This window comes from Hemiscyllium ocellatum, chromosome 24 (assembly GCF_020745735.1).
Source record: "Hemiscyllium ocellatum isolate sHemOce1 chromosome 24, sHemOce1.pat.X.cur, whole genome shotgun sequence".
Lineage (NCBI taxonomy): Eukaryota > Metazoa > Chordata > Chondrichthyes > Orectolobiformes > Hemiscylliidae > Hemiscyllium > Hemiscyllium ocellatum.
In genome coordinates this window covers 8,189,295-8,214,196 of record NC_083424.1, presented here as the reverse complement: position 1 = coordinate 8,214,196, position 24,902 = coordinate 8,189,295, and the positions used below count along the sequence as shown (strand labels likewise).

At 40.1% G+C, this 24,902-nt stretch overlaps 1 protein-coding gene across 10 annotated transcripts in view; it reads right to left on the bottom strand.

Annotated features, from left to right (window-relative positions):
• arvcfb (ARVCF delta catenin family member b) overlaps positions 1-24,902 on the bottom strand; it is a 323,925-nt gene that overhangs the window by 224,490 nt on the left and 74,533 nt on the right. For 9 of the 10 annotated variants that reach the window (XM_060843423.1, XM_060843416.1, XM_060843422.1 and 6 more), the window contains exon 2: positions 17,946-18,009. The exons of the other annotated variant lie outside the window; for it this stretch is intronic. In XM_060843423.1, coding sequence (XP_060699406.1) covers positions 17,946-18,009 — 64 coding nt within the window. The remainder of the gene's footprint in view (positions 1-17,945; positions 18,010-24,902) is intronic. 10 annotated transcript variants of the gene reach the window in all.

The following is a 24,902-nucleotide window of genomic DNA, read 5'->3' as shown; positions in this document are numbered from 1 at the left end:
ATTTCACGTGCAAGTTTCTAAACTGAGATGAAAATCAAAAGGAACAATACTTAATCAAAGAGTTTGAGCTATTTCAATTGTATTAAAATGGATGATTAATGCTGCATAGTTCTAATTAGGCTAACCTTTTTATTAGTTTGTGAATCACCTTCATTAAGGTTAACCGGTATTGTGCAAGATACACAACAAACAAACAAACAAACAAACAAACAAACAAACATTCTCCTATTATATCAGGACAACATGTATAAAGTGAGGACTGCAGATACTGGAGATCAGAGCCGAGAGAGTGTGGTGCAGGAAAAGCACAGCAGGTCAGGCAGCATCCGAGGAGCAGGAGAATCGATGTTTCGGGCATTCCTGATTCGACGTCCCTGATGAAGGGCTTATGTCTGAAATGCCAATTCTCCTAGTCCTCAGATGCTGCCTGACCTGCTGTGCTTTTCCAGCATCACACTCTTGTTCTGATATAATGTGTGTTTCGTTAACAAGAATTGGCTATAACGCGAATGAAGAATTATGGACGCTTTTAGATAACACAAACTTTCTACTGAATGAGTATAGCAATTTTCTATAGTGATTTTGTACAGAGTAATTATTTTGAAGCGCAGGCTTGCAGAGGAATGCAAATACCATGTTTTAACATAACGACCTGTATTCCCATCAGCTAACACATCAGCAAACTACTAACACATCTGGACAAACACTAGATTACAAATTCCCAACTGGTCTGCAACCCCCAGTGAAGTCAGTCAGATGGCATTTATAGTCACAGGTTGCTCCAACAATAGCAAATGCATAAAGGGCACTCTGGGCAAACACTCCTAAACTGACTACCTGCTTGCTGCTAGACAACAAAGGGCAGATTATACCCAAAACTGGACTTTAGCCTCAACAAGACACTTTAGCAATCAGTACTGCACAGGCCTAGAAAGTATCTGTGCTGACGTAGTGCAGGCAGAGGCAGTGACATAACTCTGACTGATCATGTGCATGCAAAGAAAACTGGGAGAACATGCAGATGAACTATGAAACCAAATGACAGCTTCAAACTGTACTCTATTTCTGCTCCTGTTGCAAGTGCTCCTTCCCTCCATCTGGCCTGGTGACAAAAAGGGAATGCAGCTGCAGAATGTTTGTAGTGGACAGAATAGTGTGAACAGAGAAGGATTTCACAAATATGTCACTCAGGAATATGCACAGCTTGATTACAACAAGCATACATGAACATTAACAATTTTACATAGTGATTAAAAACAAATTTCCATGTGTATATTATTTATCTTTATCTATAATTTATGAGCTTGAATCATTTTAGTGTGCTGCTTTAGTCTTGTTGCTGACTGGCTTATGTTATTATCATTGATTTCAATGTTAAAGTGGGATGGACATTGGAAAAGGTTTGATGCACCAAACCTTAAGTAATTGCACTTGAAGGCTTGCATTAAACAACAAAAGGAAAAAATGTTTATGAAACTGCAACATCATCAATTAATTAAGACAAAAGTTTCACACAATACTAGGGAGCTTCCACAACAACCCACCCAAAAGCAAACCTCTACTGACTTCCCACTGCAGTACTCAAAAACAGCAAATTGTTTGATACTTAACTACTTGACCACAATTCATGACAGCTGTTCTCTGTTTAAACCAAGTTCCCAAACTTGATTATATGACATGGAGTGAGACTCCAGTTGAGATCAGGGCAAATACTTCTCCATTGGAAATAGAGTAGGTAAAGGAGTTAATCATTTAGCAGCTTCAAAGTCGTGGGTAGTTAGCATAAGCTGCCCTTACTTTGACTAATTATTTTGAAATCTCAGACGATCAAATTATTTGAACTTTATTGCATGTAGTGATGAAAGTAAGTCCACTCAAATGAACAGTAAGACGTCTTAAGCCTCAACTCAACTGGATTGTTACCTAAATAATGGTGAAGGTTTGCCACAATTCCAACCAACAGCGTGCACGTGTGTGGGTAAGAGTGTCAGACAAAGTCAAAAATCTCAAAATACTGACAGGAGTAGACAGAGTTCAGGGTGTAGGTTTGCTCGCTGAGCTGTAGGTTTGATATCGAGACATTTCATTACCTGGCTAGGTAACATCATTAGGGTTCCTGGCTGTGTTTGGTCTGCTTGTCGTGGTTTGTTGCACACTGTATTTTTTGAGTATCCGTTCTTCTTGAATACGTTGTACTCCAACCACAATGCCATAAACAAACACATAGATCTAGATGCCATCTATCAGCCCCTCAGAAAATGAAAAGGAAATGACATCACCACAAACCCTAGGAAACCCATCCTGGACAAACATAAATAGAAAGCAGGAGACAACAGCTTCGCTTCGCTTCACTTGGAGGTCACCACTGTGTTACCTAGCCAGGTAATGAAATGTCTGGATATCAAACCTACAGTCAGCGAGCAAACCTACACCCTAAACCTCAACCTGAGCTACAAACCTTCACAAACCTTGCAGCAGACAGAGTAAATGCAGTAAGAATGTTCTCAATGAACACAGTCCAGAACTAGGAGTCACAGTCTAAGAATACGCAGTAGGGCATTTAGGACTGTGGTGCAGGCAAATGTCTTCCAATCCGGCAAATATTGTGAGCAGCAAGTTCCCAAAATTAGATAGACCATTAGATGAACTGCTTTAGATGTTGACTGAGGCCAGGGCACCATAAGATAAAGCTATGGTTTCAATCTTCACAGAAATCAATTTACTGACTGGTTGATGCTTAATTTTGCTTTCATAACAACACGATTGTTTCATCATACAAAGCATTTCTGAAAATCTTGTATAAAAGTTCATCTAATGCAAAGGAAACTTCTGCTGCAAAGAATAAGCCAACATTTTTCTTGTCACACTGGACAGCTCTCAACGCAAAACATTACTTAAGTGCCCTATTTCGCGTTTTTAAATCAGACAGTTAATGATAACCAGGCGAATTAAAACCTGACTAACTGAATTGGCAGAGTTTGTAACTGATCATTTCTATCAGGTGGAAAATTATATTACTTATGACAGCAACAGGGTGACTTTGATTCATCGTAGCCTGCACATTCAAAAAATATTCAAGAGCAGAGAATTCTAAGAGACGAAATATTGCTAAATGTTGGGACTATAAGCTGCAAAGGAAGTAGGATTGCTCTAACTAAAATACCAGGAGAGCTATGCAACACGAAAAGTTAGGCACTGTATACATTGTTGCACTGATACAATGTTTTTTGAAGCAGTTAGAGGGATCATTCAAGGCCTAGCAGCACCAAGAAATTTAGAATTGGGATTCTGCCCAACAGCCTGATTGGTTGAGCTGTAAAACGTTAAAAAGCTCTATGTGCAAAGAGGAGATATCTGGAGCCTTCAAACAGAAAGCATCCATCTCTCCCCTCTTTCTTGATCTACCTTTTTCAACATGTGGAACAGACAGACAAACAAGGAAGCTTAAAGGAAGAATTCATGCAAGCAGCGAGTCAAGTTCACCTAACCAATTACTGAGATAAAGTATGACTGCCACCCTATCGGCAACAATATGCCATCATTGCAAAATTTGAAAGAACTGAAAGAAAAATAAGTTTGCATCTTGTGGTCTGATCTTTTGATCTTTGGAATTGCATTCTTGGTCTGTAGTCTTTTCCCATCCCTGGCATATACGTGTAACCTTTCACCTAAGTTGAAACTATGTGTATGACATTAGCTCACAGATTACCAGATAAGGAAAAGAGGCCATGAGAGATATCACTGAGTTAGTGTCCACAAGCATGGAAGATCTATCTTCAAGGTTGTCAGAGTTTAATGAGCTAGGAGTAGCAGCAAGTCACGATAACAACTGGTGGTTGCCAGTCGGTTGAAACCTTTCCATATATTTGAATGGACAATGCACTCCCAACGCTGAAATGAGAAGGGCAAGGAAAACATGGGAAAACAAACAAACACAAACAAATATTAAATCTAAGCCTATTGTCACTAGTCCACACATACATTTGTCGTGCAAAACGTTAAGCCTCACCTTCTCAATCCTGAAGAACTCTCATCTCATGTGCGTTTCAACATCAGGCAGGACAGAAAAGGAACACGGAAAGCAAATTTTCCAGATGGGGACCAAGGTTCTTGTTATCAAGCCAAAAGATTAAAACCATTCCAGTAAAATAGTTAAAAATATGCCCAAAAGACAAGTGAAAGCTGATCTCCTGAAGGAGGTTTCACGTAACCACTTCCAACAAACTTAACTCACTCCTATGGCACACCAGGAAGCTGGAACAACGAAACTATAAAGTATAACAAAGTATGCATTTTTAATTAAGTACCTTGACAATCCAAAAACAGAAAAATCCAGCATGTGAAGCTGATCTCTGCAATACAAATATCAGAACATAACTTGCAGTAGGTTTCCTGACACCCAGTTCCATATCTCAGTTTCTGCAAATTATTTAAAAAAACTTTTACTTCCTGAATATCCCATTCAAATTCTTGGTGATTGTGTATCTTGATGGTTTTTCAAACTATTGAAAAAAGGTATGGAATAACTCATCGTTGAGAGAAAAAAAAAGTTAAGGAACAAGAAAAAAACCACTAACGAACTGCAGATATTGGAAATCAAACAAAAACTCAGCAGGTCTGGAAGCAGTTCTAAAGGGTCACTGGATCTGAAACATTAACTCTCCATGAAAGGTTAAGGAATGTTGTTTGAATCTAGATGGTGTATTATATAAAAGAGTGTGGTGCTGGAAAAGCACAGCAGGTCAAGCAGCATCTTTTCCAGCATCACACTCTTGACTCTGATCCAGCATCTGCAATGCTCACTTTCTCCTTGTACATTGTACAAATAGAATGACCTTGATCAAGTCAAAAAGACTCTCATTCCTCAAATGTTTTTTCAAACATAAGCTGCTTTTGAGGACAAATACATAGAAAGTTTCTCGTATCAGCACACAAATCAGTATCACAAACTGACATGACTCGGATACCTGGTAGCAGCAAGCCACAATCTGAGCATTTGACTTCAGAAGTCAAGTATAGGTGGTTCTGCTATAACAAGTGTTTCTTCAAAACGAATTGAGGAATTTAAACAGCAATTTGTAGAACACAAACTTTCCTCATCTATATTGACTCTAACATGATTCGGCCTCATTAGTTTAAATGATGCGGCTGCTCCATTATTTTCTTCCATTAAGAGATTGCATGAGAACCAACCTATCACGTGATATCAGAGCTGACTGTACTCTGCTATGCCATTCTTGACTGAACATGCAGAACAAAAATCACTGCACATGGTGAAAATACAAATACAAAATGCTTAGCATTTAGCACAGTCAACATCTACAAAGAGGAAGATAAGTCCGTTTGACAGAACTAAAAAACTGCAAGATGAACATCTTAACAGAACTGTAAAGTAAATGAGGAAGTGTGTTAAAATGTTGATGCTTTAGTTATACAGGAAGTCCATGGGTTGAATAAACTAACTTCTACTATAAATAGAAAGAAGGAATAGTTCAATGAACTTAATTTGTAAAATATTTTGCCCATTACGTTGAACGTGAAAACAGCCGAACAGACAAACAGAATGGTCTACCCAAGGAAAAAGACAGGAGAGAAAAATGAAAAGAGAGGATATAGATCCAAAAAAGTGAGTTTTACAAAATTGATCGAACAGTCAATCTTGCAATTTCAAAACCAATTTCACTTAGCTCAATCCATGTCAATAGTTCTCTTAAGAAACATCACTTCATCTCTCTGGAACACAAAGATGCTCCACCTCCTCCATTCTTTTTGTTAAGAAGCATTAAATTGCAATATGCTCTTTATGACATTAATTGCTTCAACACAGAGTGGGATATAATGAAGGAAAGCGTTTCACAAGTCAGGGAAAATGATCAAAATCAAAATAAGCAAATGAATTCACCACAAATCCTCCTGGACAAATGTAATGAACTATTTGTAGCAAAAGCACAGCAGGTCAGGCACAACCCGAGGAGGAGAATTAACATTTCGGGCATAAGCCCTTCATCAGGCTTATGCCTGAAATGTTGATTCTCCAGCTTTTTGAATGCTGTCTGACCGGCTGTGCTTTTCCAGCACTAGACTCTTGACTCTGATCTCCAGCACCTGCAGTCCTCACTTTCTCCTACTTGTAGCAAAACAAATATAAACAAAACTGCCAACTAGAAAGCCTACACAGAAGGAGAGATACATGCATAAATCCCACTGCTATCTGCCTTTTTTTTGAGAGTGGGAGCAGCTGCAGAGGTCAGGCGAACCAGGAAGGCTACAGATAAATAGGAGCGGGAGCAGCAGCAGAAATGACACGGACCAGAGGGGCTACCGGGAAGGAAAGGAAAGGAGTGAGAATAAGTACTTACCCTTCGACGCCAGCAACCTTTTTGAGTGGGAGCAGCAGTGGAGGTAAGGCGAACTCGGAAGGCTACAGCTAAAGTAAGGGAGATTTTTAAAATTACTTACCGGTAGTGGCCAGTGGTGTTTTTCCTCCACAGGAGGAGAGGGAGCAGCAGCGGAAGTGACATGGACCAGAGGGGCTGCCGGGAAGAAAATTAAGTGACAGGGAGAACAGGCAGAACAGGGAGCGGGGCAGCTTAACATGTGGCTGTGCAGCTGGTGTAGGAGGGAGGGCTTCAGATATGTAGATAACTGGGATGCCTTCTGGGGAAAGTGGGACCTGTACATGAAGGTTGCAACTGAACTGGAAAGCGACCAATGTCCTGGCTGGAAGGTTTGCTCGAGTGGTTCAGGAGGGTTTAATCTAGTATGGCAGGGGAGGTGGGAACCTGAGCTATATACCAGTGGTGAGAGTTGATGGAGATGAGGCAATAGCAAGAGGTAGCGCAGCCAGTGGGAAGGAATTTCCTGGGAAAGAACCAAGGGATCAGTTAAAGTGTGTTTGTTTTAATGCAAGGAGTATCAGGAATAAAAGTGATGAGCTCAGAACATGGATCAGTACCTGGTACTATGATGTTGTGGCCATAACAGACGTGGGTTTCTCAGGGGCAGGAATGGTTGCTGGATGCTCCAGGGTTTAGAGCATTTAAAAAGAATAGGGAAGGGCAAAAAAGAGGAGGGGGTGTAGCACTGCTAATCAGAGAGGGTATCACAGCTACAGAAGTTACCATTGTCGAGGACGGTCTGCCTACCGAGTCAGTATGGGTGGAAATTAGGAACAGGAACGGAGCAGTCATCTCATCAGGGGTTTACTACAGGCCCTCCAATAGCAGCAGGGAGATGGAAGAAAGCATAGGTCGGCAGATTTTGGAAAAAAGTGTGAAGGTAGTAGGGTTGTTGTAATGGGTGACTTTAACTTTGCCAATATTGATTGGAACCTCCTTCGAGCAGATGGTTTGGAAAGAGCTGTTTTTGTAAGGTGTGTTCAGGAGGGTTTCCTAACTCAGTACATTGACAGGCTGATGAGGGGAGAGGCCATTTTGGATTTAGTGCTTGGCAATGAGCTGAGGCAGGTGTCAGATCTTGCGGTGGGAGAGCATTTTGGTGATAGTGACCACAACTGCCTTACATTCTACATAGCTATGGAGAAGGAGAGAAGTAGGCACAATGGGAGGATATTTAATTGGGGAAAAGGAAACTATGATGCTATCAGACATGAGTTGGGAAGCATGGACTGGGAGCAATTGTTCCAGGAAAGGGCACTATCGACATGTGGAGACTATTTAAGGAACAGATGTTGAGAGTGATGCATAAATGTGTTCCTCTGAGACAGGTAAGAAGGGGTAAGATAAAGGAACCTTGGATGACAAGAGTGGAGGAGCTTCTCGTCAAAAGAAAGAATGCAGCTTACCTAAGGTGGAGGAAGCAAGGGTCTTGCTCAGCTCTAGAGGATTACAGGCAGGTGAGGAAGGAGCACAAAAATGGGCTGAGGAGAGCCAGGAGGGGGCATGAAAAAGACTTGGCAGGAAGGATTAGGGAGAATCCAAAGGCATTTTACACGTATGTGAGGAATAAAAGAATGATCAAAGAAAGAGTAGGGCCAATCATAGGGAACTTGTGTACAGAGTCTGAGGTGGTAGGGGAAGTCCTAGATGAGTTTTTTGCTTCTGTCTTTACTAAAGAAAAGGACCTTGTAGTGACTGAAACCATTGGAGGAGCAGGATCGCATGCTGGAACGGATAGAGATTGAGGAAGCTGATGTGCTGAAAATTTTGACAAACATTAAGATTGACAAGTCGCCAGGACCAGACTAGATTTGTCCTCGGCTGCTTTGGGAAACGAGAAAGGTGATTGCTTCGTCGCTTGCGAAGATCTTTGCATCCTGGCTCTCCACCAGAGTCGTACCTGAGGACTGGAGGGAGGCAAATGTATTTCCTCTCTTCATGAAAGGAAATAGGGAAATCCCCAGCAATTAGACCAGTCAGTCACATGTCTGTCGTCTGCAAGGTGTTAGAAAGGATTCTGAGGGATAGGATTTATGACCATCTGGAAGAAGATGGCTTGATTAAATGCAGTCAGTACGGCTTTGAGGGGGGCAGGTCATGCCTCACAAATTTTATTGAGTTCCTTGAGGATGTTACTAGACAAGTTGATGAGGGTCGAGCAGTGGATGTGGTGTATGTGGATTTCAGCAAGGCATTTGATAAGGTTACCCATGGTAGGCTCATTTGGAAGGTCAGGAGGAATGGGATACAGGGGAACTTAGCTGTCTGGATACAGAATTGGCTGGCCAACAGTAGACAGCGAGTGGTAGTAGAAGGCAAGTATTCTGCCTGGAAGTCAGTGGTGAGTGGTGTTCCTCAGGGCTCTGTTCTTGGGCCTCTACTGTTTGTAATTTTTATTAATGACTTGGACAAGGAGATTGAAGGATGGGTTAGCAAATTGGTAGACGACACAAAGGTTGGAGGTGCCGCTGACCGTATAGAGGACTGTTGTAGGCTGCAGCGTGACACTGAAAGGATGCAGAGATGGGTTGAGAGGTGACAGATGGAGTTCAACCTGGATAAATGTGAAGAGATGCATTTCGGAAGGTCGAATTTGAAAGCTGAGTACATGATTAAAGACAGGATTCTTGGCAGTGTGGAGGAACAGAGGGATCTTGGTGTGCAGGTACATAGATCCCTTGAAATTGCCACCCAAGTGGACAGGGTTGTTACGAAAGTAGATGATGTTTCGGCTTTCATTAACAGGGCGGTTGAGTTTAACAGCCGTGAGATCTTGTTGCAGCTCAATAAAACTTTGGTTAGACCGCACTTGGAATACTGCGTCCAGTTCTGGTCGCCCTATCATAGAAAAGATGTGGTTGCTTTGGAGAGGGTTCAGAGGTGGTTTACCAGGATGCTGCCTGGACTGGAGGGCTTATCTTATGAAGAGAGGTTGACTGAGTTCGGACTTTTTTCATTGGAGAAAAGGAGGAGGAGAGGGAACCTAATTGAGGTATACAAGATCATGAGAGGCATAGATAGAGTCGATAGCCAGAGACTATTTCCCAGGGCAGAAATGACTAACATGAGGGGTCATAGTTTTAAGCTGGTTGGAGGAAAGTATGGAGGGAAAGTCAGAGGCAGGTTCTTTACGCAGAGAGTTGCGGGAGCATGGAATGCGTTGCCAGCAGCAGTTGTGGAAGCAAGGTAATTGGGGATATTTAAGAGACTGCTGGACATGCATATGGTCACAGAAATTTGAAGGTTCGTACCATTAGGTTTACCTTACACGAGGATCAATGGTCGGCACAACATCGTGGTCTGAGGGGCCTGTTCTATGCTGCACTGTTCTATGTTCTATCACTGAGGAGAGATTTTCTTTATGTACTCAGTAATATCCAAATGAGAAATATGTGAAGCTCACAAGCAGTACTGCAACTTAATCATCTATTTTTCCACTGAAAACCACCATCCAGATTAGATTAGAATCCCTGAACGGGATTTCTTCAATGACCATAAAAGGGTAGTCATGATGCAGTGCGTGTGAAAGGATGGGCACAAGGTTGAACATCCATACAACAAAAGTTCCTTGCTCAGCTTGTTCTCACCATCTACCATTGTACACCAACAATGAAGATAAACTGCAAACCATTAGCTTAGGTAATAAATACTCGAGCCTTGGGAGTCTCCTCTCAGCTTATGGCAGGTGTTGATCTTGAAACTCAAATCAAACTGCTAGTATGTCAATGCAGCCATAACGTATATATAGCCCATAGGACAGCACCACAGTGTTACATTCTCTCCTGTTTGCAGAAGGATGGACAGTGTACAGATGACAACTCAAAATTCTTGGAGAGTTATCACCAACAATACCTCCATAAAATCCTGCAAATTCAATGGCAAGGTAATCCCTCCAAATCAGTGTCCACCTTCAAGTTAACTGTGGGTGGCACGGTGGCACAGTGGTTAGCACTGCTGCCTCACAGCGCCTGAGACCCGGGTTCAGTTCCCGACTCAGGCGACTGACTGTGTGGAGTTTGCACGTTCTCCCCGTGTCTGCGTGGGTTTCCTCCGGGTGCTCCGGTTTCCTCCCACTGTCCAAAGATGTGCGGGGTCAGGTGAATTGGCCATGCTAAATTGCCCATAGTGTTAGGTAAGGGGTAAATGTAGGGTATGGGTGGGTTGCGCTTCGGCGGGTCGGTGTGGACTTGTTGGGCCGAAGGGCCTGTTTCCACACTGTAGTAATGTAATCTTAACATCCCCAGCATCAAGGCAATGGTTTAGATAATCCACTGCAATGGACAGGGCACACAATCCACATGCTGACACAAGATTCCCAAAAAAAAAGCTCTCTTCTAATCTATTGCCAGGAGGACAAAGAAGATACTTCAAGATGATCTTCAAAACCTCCCAGAAAAATCTGTCACACACCCACTGATTTGCAGGAATGTCTTACCCCAAGTGGAGAAGAAGTATCCATAAAAACGCCAAACATTGAACAACACTAAAAGCACAGGAGAAAGTAAAAAGAGGCGAAAACCTCAGCATTCCAGCTATCTGCCTTGGAAAGACCATTTCCTTTAGTTTTCTGTATTTTTCACTGTGGACTAAAATGGGAAAGGGACGGTTATAAAACCATTGAGTGTGGCAGAAATTGTTGCATTTTTAAACAGCAACTTACAGAAATCAATTCTAAGTCATATCTTTTGCTTTATTCAAGCAATTGGGGGGGGGGGGGGGGGGAAGGATTCTTTGTCAAGAGGCCAGCACCCAAGGTGTGTGTGTAAAGTGAGTTAGGGACAAGTGGTTGATTTGTAGAGTACTGACCAACTGTGATTGACAATAACTATCATCCTGACAATTATAGAGCCATAGGTTGTACAACACAAGCAGACCTTTCAGTCCAACTCACCCACACTGACCAGACATCCTAAAGTGATCCAGCCCCATCTGCCAGCATTTAGACTAAATCCCTCAAAACTCCTATGATATACCCACTCAGATGCCATTTAAACTTGCCCCAAAACACTTCAGGGAAAAATGCCCTCACCTGTTCAGCCTCTCCCAATAGCTCAACCCTGACAACATCCTTGTAAATCTTTTCTGAACCCTTTCAAGTTTCACAACATCCTTCCAATAGAAGGGAGACCAGACTTATATGCAATATCCCAAAAGTAACCTAACCGATGTCCTGTACAACTGCAATGTGACCTCCCAACTTCTATACTCAAGGCACTGACAAATGAAGGCAAGCATGCAAAACATCTTCAACATATTCTACCTGCAACTCCACTTTCAAGGAGCTATGAACCTACACTCCAAGGTCTCTTTGTTCAGCAATACTACCTGGGACCTTGTCATTAAGGTATATAAGTCCTTCCCCGATTTGTTGCACCAAAATTCAACACCTCACATTTATCCAAATTAAACTTCACCTGCCAATCCTTGGCCATTGGCCCCTCTGATCAAGATCCGATTGTACTCCAAGGTAACCTTCTTCACTGTCCACTACATCTTCTATTTTGATGTCATCTGCAAACTTACCATACCTCCTATGTTCACATCTAAATCATTTATTTAAATGACAAAAAGCAGTGGATCCAGCACAGATCCTTGCAGCACAGTAGTGGTCAGAGACTTACAGACTGAAAAACCCTCTACCTCCTACCTGCAAGCTAATTTTGTATCTAATTGGCTAGTTCCCCAGGATTCTGTGAGATCTAACCTTGTCAACCAGTCTATCATGTAAACCTTGTCAAACGCTTTGCTGAAGTCCATATAGACAGGCAATGTTCAGTACACTACCTTAATTCTTTTTTTGTCACTTTTTCAAAAATTCAATTTCCTATGCACAGAGCTATGTTGACTAACCTAATCAGGCCCTGTGTTTCCAGGTAGCTGAATGGTTTCTGGGTTTGAACGATACTGGCAAAAGTCTTCAGAGTGCTGCAAGGAGCAGATGGCATCTTTGCCTCCAGTAAGATACCTAAAGCCTGATGAAAACCAGTATATTTTCCCTCATCAGTTCCTGTATGCTGTGGACCTTTAACCAGTAGCTCAGACTCGGCAGTTCTGTGCCTCTTGTGAAGGAGTGAAAAGATCTGGAGGAGCGACTGAAGGACAGCAAGCCCAGGGAAGCAGAAGGATTCTCTCAGTGAGGCCTCTAGGCAGCGGCCATTCAACTGCTTCCCTATTTTTATCCTCCTCCAACGAGAACAGTATTGTCCATTTGTCTGTTTGCAAGTGTGTGTAGACAAGTTTTATCAATTTGAACTATATGTTGATAGTTGATTTTGTTTGTCTCTAGTCAGAAACTGTTTGTAATAATTTGTATGCCTTGTTAAGCAAAGAAACCTAGCCTGTGTACTTTTTTTTAATTAGACTAGGTCTAATAATGAGGTTTTTAGAAAATAAATGATTTTACATCAATGGGACAGCTCTTGTTTAAAGATGCAAAACTATCCAGCACTCCACTGTGAAAGACAGTCTGCAAAACATTATGCTTTGCATCAAGATGTTATAACGATGCTCAGGCAGACCACTGCAACAAAGAAAAATACTTGAAATTACGTCTCCTTGCTTTTACAAAAAAGAAAATTTCCACAGGCTCATGAGAAACAAACATTTTTGAAAACGAAATGTTGCTCCAACAGCTGCTATTCAGAACATTATGATAAATTCTTACAAATTAATTGACCTAAGTATGGCAGAATTGCAAGTAATGAGAGATACAATGAAGTCCATGTAAACATATTTGAATTTCTTGGATTTCTACAAAATATTCAAATGAACGACAGATTGCATTATTGGCATGAACTGAAAGTTAGTGATATAGATCCAACTTGCAGATATCTGGAACTGGTTATATAACATCAGTGAATGGTGTGGGCAATTTAGCCCTTCAAGGAAAAAGTGTCCAATTAAAAAAAACACAGCTTTCTCACCATATATCTGGAAACAGTGGTGGTGCAAAAACACAGCCTGTCAAGGCAGCTTCCAAGGAGCAGGAGAGTCGATGTTTCGAACATAAGTTCTTCGTCAGCAATGAGTTTATGCTCGAATCTCGACTCTCCTGCTCCTTGGATGCTGCCTGACCAGCATCCACACTTTTTGACTCTGGTTGCTGCATCTGCAGTCCTCACTTTCTCCCGTATATTTACAAGGATATATGTTTGTCTTTCTTTGGACATATGAAGTTGTGTTTCAGACTGACAAGTATTTTATTGGTGAGCAATATAAGACAAATTAATGTTCGAGAAAATGTGGATTCTCACCAATACTAGATACATACTTCTATCCAGAAATGTGGAAGGGAGTCTTTTAAAGAGAAAAAAGTAATAGCATAACAAAGATGGCAATCTTTCATAAAAGGAAATCATAATCAAGGATCAAAACATGGAGACGGATTTAACAGGAGTCAATGTTTGAAGTACCAAGAATGATAGACACAAAATACAAGCTTTCTGAAGGAGCGTGGGGGAAAATAAACATTTGCTAACAATAGTATCATTTCCATCCAATACAAGCATTTAATTGGTGATGTTCTGGTCAGCAAATTAACATTGCCAGACAGTACTGACATTCTGGAACTGGACTTCAGTGATGGAAATAATGTCACCACCTTGTGGAAAGTCAATAAATAACCTAAATATGGAACTTGAGAGCAATATACTTCGTGAGGAGGGTAGTGTGGAAGTAAGCAGAAGAACCAAAGACAGAAATACTGACCAATGACATCAGATGCATCAAAAGCCAGAAAGATATCGAAATAGTGTCCAATAATCAAGCTGAAGTAGCATGCACCTCCACAAACAGCTTTCTAATGCCTGGATACTGCTCAAAAGGTTCTAAACCAACTGCAAAACAAGCTTTCAGGTCATTGATGCCAAATTCATGTTGATGGACACTGAAATGGTCACTCAATTTGCATAACTAAGAAAGAAAAAGAGGTCTGCACAAGGAACTGATCTCCAAAGCTGCCTTTATACTTCAGTTTGTAAAGCACTAGTGCTATCAGCTACCAATCTGGAAAATTTAAGTCAACTTACCAGATTCCCTGAGCCCACCCAATGGGGGGAAAAAAAATAAGTGACATATTTAACTGTGAGTGAGCAAAGATAAAAATTAACATGACAAAAACGTACAGAAGTGGATTAAACTAGCTTAGTTTTAAAATTGCGTTTTTAAGTTGCTAGAAAAAGAAAATTTACATTCAAGATTAAGATTTGCAAAGATTAAATTGATTATTAGCTATGGTTAATAAACGGAGGGTGTGCTGCACTTTCAGAGACACTCATTTAGATGAGAATTACACCGGAGGCCTTAGCTGATCTCTCAAAAGATCCCCTGGCATTATTTAGAAGACCAGGGAAATCAGCTTCATGCCTAATACTTACAACTTAATTACTATTAAAATCAAAAAGATTACCCAGTCATTGTCATATTGCTTTTCAATGCCTATGAATTATGCGCTTATTTAATCAAGGCAGAAAGGAGTTAGGGGGAATTAAGAACTACAATATGAGGAGGTTGGGGGGGAAAAGAAGTAAATTTTAAATCCGCAGCAAAAGCAGAGCGAACAGTATAACAAAGGTTGAGTTGATAAAAAAAATTTCAAGCTTTAATTATTATTTTGACTCATTTGTTCATGAAGATAGCAGTCAGATTTGTAAAATCAGATCCAAAGCAATCATTTGAGGATAGCATTAAGACAGAAAACATGGAGAGAGTATAATTTCAGAATGTACTTAAAAAGAAGTGGCAAACTAATGGGTAGTACTGCACTTAAGGCATTAAGTTTTAGTAGTGGCAAAAGACCACACACAATCTCCAAATGTAAAAGTGCAATGAATTCCTGCTAATACCGGTTACACATTCCCAACTGACACGATTAATTCAATTTCAGTTATGAAGTGTTCATGGAGGTGATATAAAAAGCAAGTCAATCTCAGGATGAAACTTTCAAGGCTTAATATGCACTCTTCTAATACAAAGAATAATTTACTCTCAAGTTTGAGAAGCTCCCTAATGCTTCAACACGAGTTCAATTTGTTTTCGCTGTGTTCAATTTATCTTTTACAACAAAGTCGAAGGTTAAAAACCTATCAGTCTTCACAAGAGAAAGTGGAACAGTCTAGATTAATACCTAACGCAAGACAGAAAGAAACAAGACTGGTTGGAGAATAGTAGCTACGCACCTTCAGCATTCCAGTCACATCATCATTTGGCTGTATCAAGGGAACAGAAGTCAGGATGTTTGCACCTGTACACAAATATTGCTTAACAGCACTGTTCTTAAATGTAGTCATACCAATTGTAGTGTTGTTTTTTAAAAAAAAACCTCCAGCTTAACTGATGCAAGATTTAAGTTAAACTTGCATTTCCCTGGGGTTTTTTTTTTGGATTTTTCTGTTGCTTCCACACCAGAGCACCAAGTTTACCAAAAATTCTTAGTAAAACCAACAGGGAAGTTAAGGGTCACTTCTCAAATTTGTCCATCAACACCAATGCAATATTCAGAGAACTGTCAAATGTGAAAAGTCCAAAATCAAATTCAACACAATGACATACCAGTGAAGAAACAGACAAGAAGCATCCCGAGGGAAAAGATAGATTTTGAAGTGGAGTTAACTGATTAATGCTCATGCTTCTGGAGCTGCAATCTATGCACAACTCAGCAACTTTTCCTTCTTCTGCCCTTCTTTGGGGTGGGAGGGTGGAGGAATGTAATACTGGGATGCTGTTAAAAAAATTATAGGTTGCCCACTTAATACAGTGATGAGAAAAAAATTCCTTTCCCAAAGAATAGTTCATCTTTGGAATTCTGTTTGACAAGCATTGGGAGATGCTGTATCATTAAACATTCTAAAAATTTGTAACTCAGCTTTGGAATCTGCGAGAGAACTACAGGTTATAAGAATGAGCAAGTGGACTTTGAGGCCAGAATTAGACTAGCTATGTTTGATGGTGGAGCAGCCTCAAATCGACAGTACGATTTATTCCCATTTCTATTGATGATGATATTGTTTCATTATATTATCTTAAGGAAGGACTAAATCAACCAGATCACCTTCAGACAAATGATCTTTGGTCATCTGCTCTTACGTTCACCAGATAATGCTTTCATTTTTCCATTAATTTCACCAATTCATGAGATACTACTGCACAATTGATTAATCCCATCTCTGAACCATAACTTTTATTCAAGGCAGAAATAATGTGACCTGTGACTATGACCAAAGTAACAATTTTACCAGCCTTTTTTTGGCCAAACTGTAGCTTTAGACATGTTGGATTATACTATGCTTTTCCAATGTCTCTTCACTGTCATCTTGGTACCCTTACCTGTTTTATTCCACTTTAAACCATTGGCATCAATAGGCTTGCTTCCTATTCAAATATACTTACCTCTGGTGTCCACCAAGGATCATTATTGAGTTGCTCATTAAAATAGTGCCTCATGACAACAACATGCAAAAAACAAAGTCCAAATCCACATGTCCTCATTAACACCCAGATCTACCTCATTAACTCTTTCAAATCCTCGCTCTCTTTGAATGATTAGACCGTTCTTCTCATTTACAATAGTGGATAAGCAAAAAATGTTCTCAAATCAAGTATTGGAAGGCTTAACACATTGTTTTCATTGCCTACCCCCATGGCACTAATTCCATCGGAGTCTGAACCAGAATGATTACCATGTCATTGTCAATCTTATGGCTACAGTCTTAAAAAGGTTACCCATTTCCACCTCTGCAATATTACCTGCATTTACCCACCTCAGATCCAATGCTACTGAAATTGACATTTATGCCTTTAACATCATTGCTCGGCTTCACTATTTAACCCATTTCTAGCCAGCCTCTTCCACCCTCCGTAAACTTTGTGTCAGCTAGGATTCTGCTACTGGTATCCTAATTCGCCCTAGGTCCTGCCTGTACATCATTCTTTTGTTGGGTAGGTACATTTGATCCCAGTTAAGCAGTACCTCTATTTTCACTTCCTTATCCTGGCTCTGAGGTTCTATCTCTAACTTTCTCCAGCTCCCCAACTCTCATCTAACTCATGCCTCAATCATCTCCAACTTTTGTTGAGAAATCAAGAGAAGGTGAATATTTCTGGTTGATAACCTGGTGTCAAAACTGAGCAAAGATCATAAACCTGAAACGTGAACTCTACTTTGCCCAAAAACTACTAGACTTTCTTAATTTTCATCAATTACTGACTAGATTTCTGGGTTCCAGCATCTGCAGTACTTTTACATTAATGTTTTCTCCTAGATTCAATACTCGAGTCATAGAGATGTCCAGCACTGAAACAGATCATTTGGTCCAACTTGTCCAGGCCGACCAGATATCTAGTCCCACTTGCCAGCAAAAAGTGTATATTAATTACTTGCTTCAACCCAGGAGTCTGAACACTCTTTGATGACCATGTACCCATTTTATCAGCAACAGCATATGCCTGAACCCAAACAATTGGTTAATCTTATTGAGGCACTCAGATTTATACACAAGGCATGGGGTATAACAGAAAAACAGCAAGATTTGTCAATCTAACTTTACTTACCAAGGCTATGCTGCTGTCTTGGGTGACCGTTCTAATGAAAAGTTTTACGAACAAAAGCAGTTGTCTGAAAAAATGAAAGTAAACTTATTAACTGATTTGAAGATGACAACACAAGTAATTGCATATTTCCAAGGACAAAAACAATGATTAAAAATAATCAAATCCATTTAAAATTGGACAATGGAAGTACAAAAAGAAATTAATTTTGAAAAACGGAGCATACACAACAGCCAAAGCAAGTTGAATTGCAGTACTATGTGCAGCCAAAGATAAATGTTAGAAAATAAAAATATTTCAAGTAAATTTCAGTATCTGTTCTACAGGGTAATTAACTGTCTTACATTAACAGTAGCTGCCAGAATACTCCAACAGTTCAGTCAGCTGCATTCTGCCAGAAGCCCAAAATACAGAGCCAACAACTGTATTTTCAGGATGCCAATGCCACCAAAGTACATTTTTCAAACTGGTAGTAATGGGCTAAACACCAACTCGGTTTACTGTACATATACTTGGGAACAAACAGTTACAAAAGTTAAACATCTTATGGGTCCCATACAGAAATACTCCTATGATTGTTCAAGTTGTCTCTGTGTACAATTTTTTTTGTCTTGTTCATCATGTTCCAATCCAATAGTTTGTGGAATCAACAAAATCATTGAGAAATAAACATTAAGTTCATTAAACACAACCATCCAAGGATACTTCTGTGGCAAAATTCATTGCAAAGCTAAAAGAAATGTCAATTTCTTTCACTGGTGTTACAAAATTTGCATTTCTCGGTAAATGGACATGTGTATCACTAGATTACTTTGCCAAATTATCTTGGCTCTTCCAATTTCCTTGTTGGGTTTTTCTTCACATGTAAATGATGACTTGGAGTGTGGGGTCATTTGAAGTGGCAATCATTTGACTAGAAGCCTTCAGGGCCAGGGCAAAGTATATATGAGAACACTAATGATCCATTAGATCAAAGCATCAGCCTTTACTCAACCTATGAGTAACGTGCAATACTTCTGTTGCAAATGACTGGATAAACAGTGATAATAGCCAATTTCTCTCTCACTCAGTCCCCTCCAGCAAAGACAACTGTAACTGGGGAAGTGACGGCCTCGTGATGTTATTGCTCGACTATTAATCCAAAGACACGGATACGCTGGGAAACCCAGGTTCAAATCCTGCCATGGCAGATGGTGGAATCTGAAGTCAATAAAAATCTGGAATTAACAGCCTAATGAATTTGGGCGGAGTGTCAGAAAAGCCCATATGGCTCACTGATGTCGTTGTATGGAAAGTAACTGATCTTATCAGGTCTAGCCTACGTGACTTCAGAACCTCAGCAATATGGTTGACTCTTTAATGCCCTCTTAGCAAATGCTGGCTTAGCCAGTAACACTCATTCCATGAATGATTTAAGAAAAAAAAAGCATATTCATGGTGCTTCCCTCAATATGATCTAATATAGGATATCTATTGTTTCTATGGTTCTTTTACACAGAATGTAGCGCTACTCCATACTGAACCAAATTAAAACTGCCTTTAATTTCTGGACCCTACCTCCTTACTTACTTCCCATGTATCACTTTCATTTGAGAATCGTGAGATAAAGCAGGTGATGGTCTCTCGTCGACTATTGGAACCCTCCAACCACAAGGGATGAATGCAGATTTCTCCAGCTTCCTCATTTCCCCTCCCCGCCACCTTTATCTCAGTCAAACCCTCGGACTCAGTACTACCTTCTTGACCTGCAATCTTCTTCCCGACCTCTCCGCCCCCACCCCCTCTCCGGCCTATCACCCTCACCTTAACCTCCTTCCACCTATCACATTCCCAACGCCCCTCCCCCAAGTCCCTCCTCCCTACCTTTTATCTTAGCCTGCTTGGCACACCCTCCTCATTCCTGAAGGGCTTATGCCCGAAACGTCCATTCTCCTGCTCATTGGATGCTGCCTGACCTGCTGTGCTTTTCCAGCAACACATTTTTCAGCTCTCATTGACTATTCCCTATATCACAAAATCACGAGAATTCAATTAAAGAGAACGGCAAGATGCTGAAGATCGGAAGCAAAACAGAAATTGCTGGAGAAACTCAGTTGGTCGGCAGAACCTGTGGAGGGAAAGCATAATATTTCAAGTCCACAGTAACTGGTTCTGAAAGAGTCACTGGACTCTCCAAAGATGCTGCCTGACCTTACAAGTTTCTCCAGCAGTCACTATTTCTGTACCAGCAAAAGTCAACTGTTTTTCAACCCCTAATATCAGGATTGACAAATTGCATGAGGGAGTAAAGGATGGGGTAGGCTTAAAAACATTTAATGGTCAACTACAATGCTTTAGGACATGGATCCAAATACAAACTAAAATAGAAAGGAAACCCTTTTTTAAAAAAGTCAGGAATGCAAGAGGAGAGCTGCCTGAAGATTGGTGCACTGAAATTTACACTTTACAATGCTGGTAATAAAAAGGTATAAAAAGTAGGCAATGACTTGGTGGACTCTATCCTGGAGACTTGCAGAAGTGTAAAAGAATCTTTCTTTCTAGAACAGCATTAAGTGGCAAACACAGTTTTCCCGATTTCACTTTACAACAAATCTTCAAACACTTCAGAGCACTTGGGTTATAATCTATTCAAAACCATTTTAGTCGTCGACAGATGAAGTGTAGTTTTCATCTTCAAAAATAACAGCAAGAAAAAAAGCCCACGTCAAAGATTACTTCACGATAGTCAATGTCTTGCCTTTCATAAAAGATTAAGGCTTGTTGTTGCAAACTAAGAACTATTTTTATTTGGTTATGTCTGCAGCATTTCTGGTGTCGAAACAAAACATCCTTACCACACTGCTAACCTGAAATGAGAACACCCTGCACTGAGAACACCCAAACATTCCAACTACTGACACAGCAGTATGGACATGTTGGATTAGTTTTTAAGTTGGTCATACAAGGACTTGTATCCCCCACCTCCCCGCCAAAACTTCAGTATTCACAGGAGTTCAGGAACAAATGTGAGAAGAAGCTACTCAAATTGAAAAGTCCCAGGTGGACTTCCCATTCTGTGCCAAAACCAGTTGAAATCATTATAAAAAGAGTTGACTATTGCTCTGCTCTCCATTCAACAACAAAAAAAACAAAAGACTCCTTACTCATGATTGCTATCCAATGATTTCTGATGCAAAGTGAAAAGGAATGCAGGAGGTGTGAAGGTTTCGCTTGGAACCATTAGCATACACTCTCAAGAGAAGTGGTCACTTGAACAAAACTACTGTAGGGTAACAGCATCTTGGAAATAGCCATCAATATAAATTAGCACTTTCTGAAAATCAGTGGCACATAGTGACATAAAGAAATAATTTTCTTAAATGCCCATTTTTAATCATCCAAAGCAGAATTTTAACAAACACTACCGCAAAATAGAGGGTTCTGGTTTTATGTTGTCACTCCTCAACAGGTGGCAATGAGAGACAAATTTTTGAGCAGCACCGCAAAATAATAAAGCAGGGCTTTGCAGGGGAAGAAAAACTGCTGGGAAACAATGGCAGATCATCAGTGGCTGTATTAGTGTAACCATTTCAAAACAGATCTGCAAGGAATCATCCATTGTGTCATACACTGGTTTTAAATGGACTTGAAAGTCAAGAGAACAAACATTTTCCAATTCAGCACAATGGTATGCCTCCATTTCAACTAACCCTCTTTTTCTTTGGGTCTCAGGATTACCCTGAGCCAAATCTGTTGGTCAATTTTCATATGTCGAACTAATCATTGAAAATGTTTCAAGCTGTTGTATGAGGAAGCGTAGTAACAAGTTTGGGAATGGTTCTTGCTTTCATGTCAGGGCAAAGTGTCACGAGAGCTGAAAATGTGTTGCTGGTTAAAGCACAGCAGGTTAGGCAGCATCCAAGGAACAGGACCTTGGATGCGGCCTAACCTGCTGTGCTTTAACCAGCAACACATTTTCAGCTCTGATCTCCAGCATCTGCAGACCTCACGTTTTCCTCAAAGTGTCACGAGAGTTGAGGCAAAGGCTCGGTTTTCCTCTCCATGGACACTGCCAGGCTGCTAAGTTTCTCCAGGAATTTCTGTATTTGTTTCCAATCTCCACAGCTCTCCATTTTAATCATTCAATACAAGTTCAACAAATGGATAATCATCCTGTTCCTTCAAATACTTGCACATTTTTTTGCTACTGGGAATAATGAGATCAATGAAACAAAGGGAGGCGACCAATTTTAGTAACCGAACAACGGTTGCAACTGAAGTGCTATAGTTTGACACACCTCCACTTCTGAGGTCAGCTTTCAAGCCACTGGACTGCCTGAGACTCTCACCTGGGAACCTGACAGCAACAAAACTTTAGGACAGACACAAGCGGTACTGTTTGCCGAACACATTTTCCGCTTTTAAATGGAGGTTAATAATTTCACACACTGACAAACAGGTCCATGTCCAAAGGTGACAGGCATGTCTTTACAACAGTGAGAACAAAGCCATAATTACATACCCTGAGGAGCCGTATTTGAAAGCCACAATCATTTGTATCTGAAAATTTTGTTTACCATATGGAAATTCCCATTGTGACAGCACCATGACCTCAGCTCACAATAAAGTATTTGTTTGTAAAGTACGATCATAAGGACAGGCATTCCTGTACGTGTCTCACCCACGAGTTCCATAAATAAGCAATAACAAAACATTCTATGCTGTATTTTCAAAAGATGTGATGATGATTCAGGCTGCCAAAAAAAAGGTTCTGTTTTTACATGAAGGTTTTAAAATTGAATATTCTAACATTCAAGCTTTCAATACATCAATAATAAAAGCTACCTGCCTGAACCAAACAACTTAAAAGTAATTTACATCCAGCACAACTTCACATGAGGTGCCACATGTGACAAAACAACAGTGCAATGTCAGAATCAGAGTAATAATTTAAGACTGAGAGACAGAAGAAAGATTTGCAGATCTAGGTGAGGAATTTGCCACTCCACAGGGTTTTGGAAGCTCAACCATGAATTTAGTCAGGACAGATTAATAAAGTTCCCGCATGTTGATAATATCAAGAGATATATGAAGACAGCATGAAGCCGATGATTAATCATTATCTAGAATGGTGAAGCAGGCTTGATGGGCTGAACAGCCTACTCCTGCTTTCCTGTATACCAAACGGTAGCAGAAAATAGAAGGCTAACATTCTCATTTTGTAACATTCACAATCAACAAGGAATTGTAGCCAAAAATCAAATGATCTAAATTTATCTGGACTAATTTTATGGCAATTATCATCAAGTGACCAGATACTAAACAAGAATTTGACAAAAGGAGGAAAGCTGGAAAGAGAAAATTATATTAAGCCTATTTCTGAGTCAACACAATATTACTAATACTTGTAAAATTCAGTAAGAAGAAATAGATAAGCAGCTTTTGGGTGCTGCCAATGACCAAGGCACTAGGAAATACTTGCTCTTACAATTGTAACTTGAATACGTAAAGAACCTTCAACTATTCCATTCCAAAACATTCCAAGTTGCTCCTCAGGCTGTTATCAAATACTACTTCACTTAAAAACATATTATAGTTGTGAGAAAGCAGTTTTAAGGTGGATCTTAAAAAGACAGAAGCACAGAAATGCCTTGGAGTAAAACCTAGAACTTGGTGTCACAGAAAACTTTCAATCTTCACTCGAACAGGCAAATGGTGCCCCACTCAAAAGGAAACAGTTCAGTTAATGCACACTGTTCAGCATTGTGCTGAAATGTCAGAACCGATTGCACCCAAATCTTGTAATAACACTGGGTACTGGTGTCAGATTGTTGGCAATGAAATTACAATTAACAAGAAGCACTTCAGCCCAACTTCCAAGATTACCTAGTATTGCCTTTTGCCTTTGCTTTTGACAATGCAAAAAAAAAGTTAACTAATCAAAATATTGTGATTGACATAGTTGCAAACACCAGAGACCTTTCTGGCGAAGAACATGGCACGCAATGGTCAAATCGAGAATAAACCTAACTTGAGAACCATGGAAAATGTGGCTAAAATCCACATCAAAAAGTAATCCTATAATTCCAGATCCAAAGGCTTTTCACTCCATGGATTCACAAAAATAAAAACAAATGGTTTATCCATAGCCAGAAAATGCTCCATTTCCTTCTTTGCTGAATACCCTAAGCATGGTTTTAGCAAAAGTAGAACTGCACCAACCTTCCAAATCCTCTTGACATCATAGGCTAGTATCCAGTGAAACAGGAAAGCCTACACACTTGGGGCCAAGTCAGTTGTAGGGGCTGTTGGAAAGGGGTCACTTGAAATAAATACCAATCACCTGATGGGGCTCCTCGATAAACTTCGTCTCAAATTAAACCCTCAATTTTATCTTTCAATTTGGTTTTTCAAGTTAAACATGTCATCCAGCAAAGTCTTGAACACTGAAGATAGGCGCAAGTAAAAAGGAACATGATAATCAGTTGAAAGCAGCTTGTTAAAGCAATTCCGTTAGCGAAATACATCACCAACATGAGTCACTCCACGACTTGTAAAATAACCAAAACTCCCAACACATGACATTCAACCTTAGAACTAATTCTCCTTGACCAACACTAGAAACCCCTCAACAATTTAATAATCCCTATAAATGAAACCCTAAGCTAACTACCTATACACATGAAGAGAATTCAAAAATTAAACAAAAAAGCAACAGGATGTTGCATTTTACTTATTGTACAGACAGCATAACTTTGGCAATATGCAATGCCGCATTACATCTTAACTTGTACTAGGAAACTTAATTTCCATAATTTGATAGATTTTAAAATCTCTGGAACAAGAATTTTAATCCATGAAAGGAAGAAATATGGAGCTGAGATAGTGCTAAGGGTCATCTGACTGCCTGTAATGGAACTACATTTTCAACTGAAAACATCCAAACTAGGCAACCAAGCTCATGTCAAAAAACTTGTATCT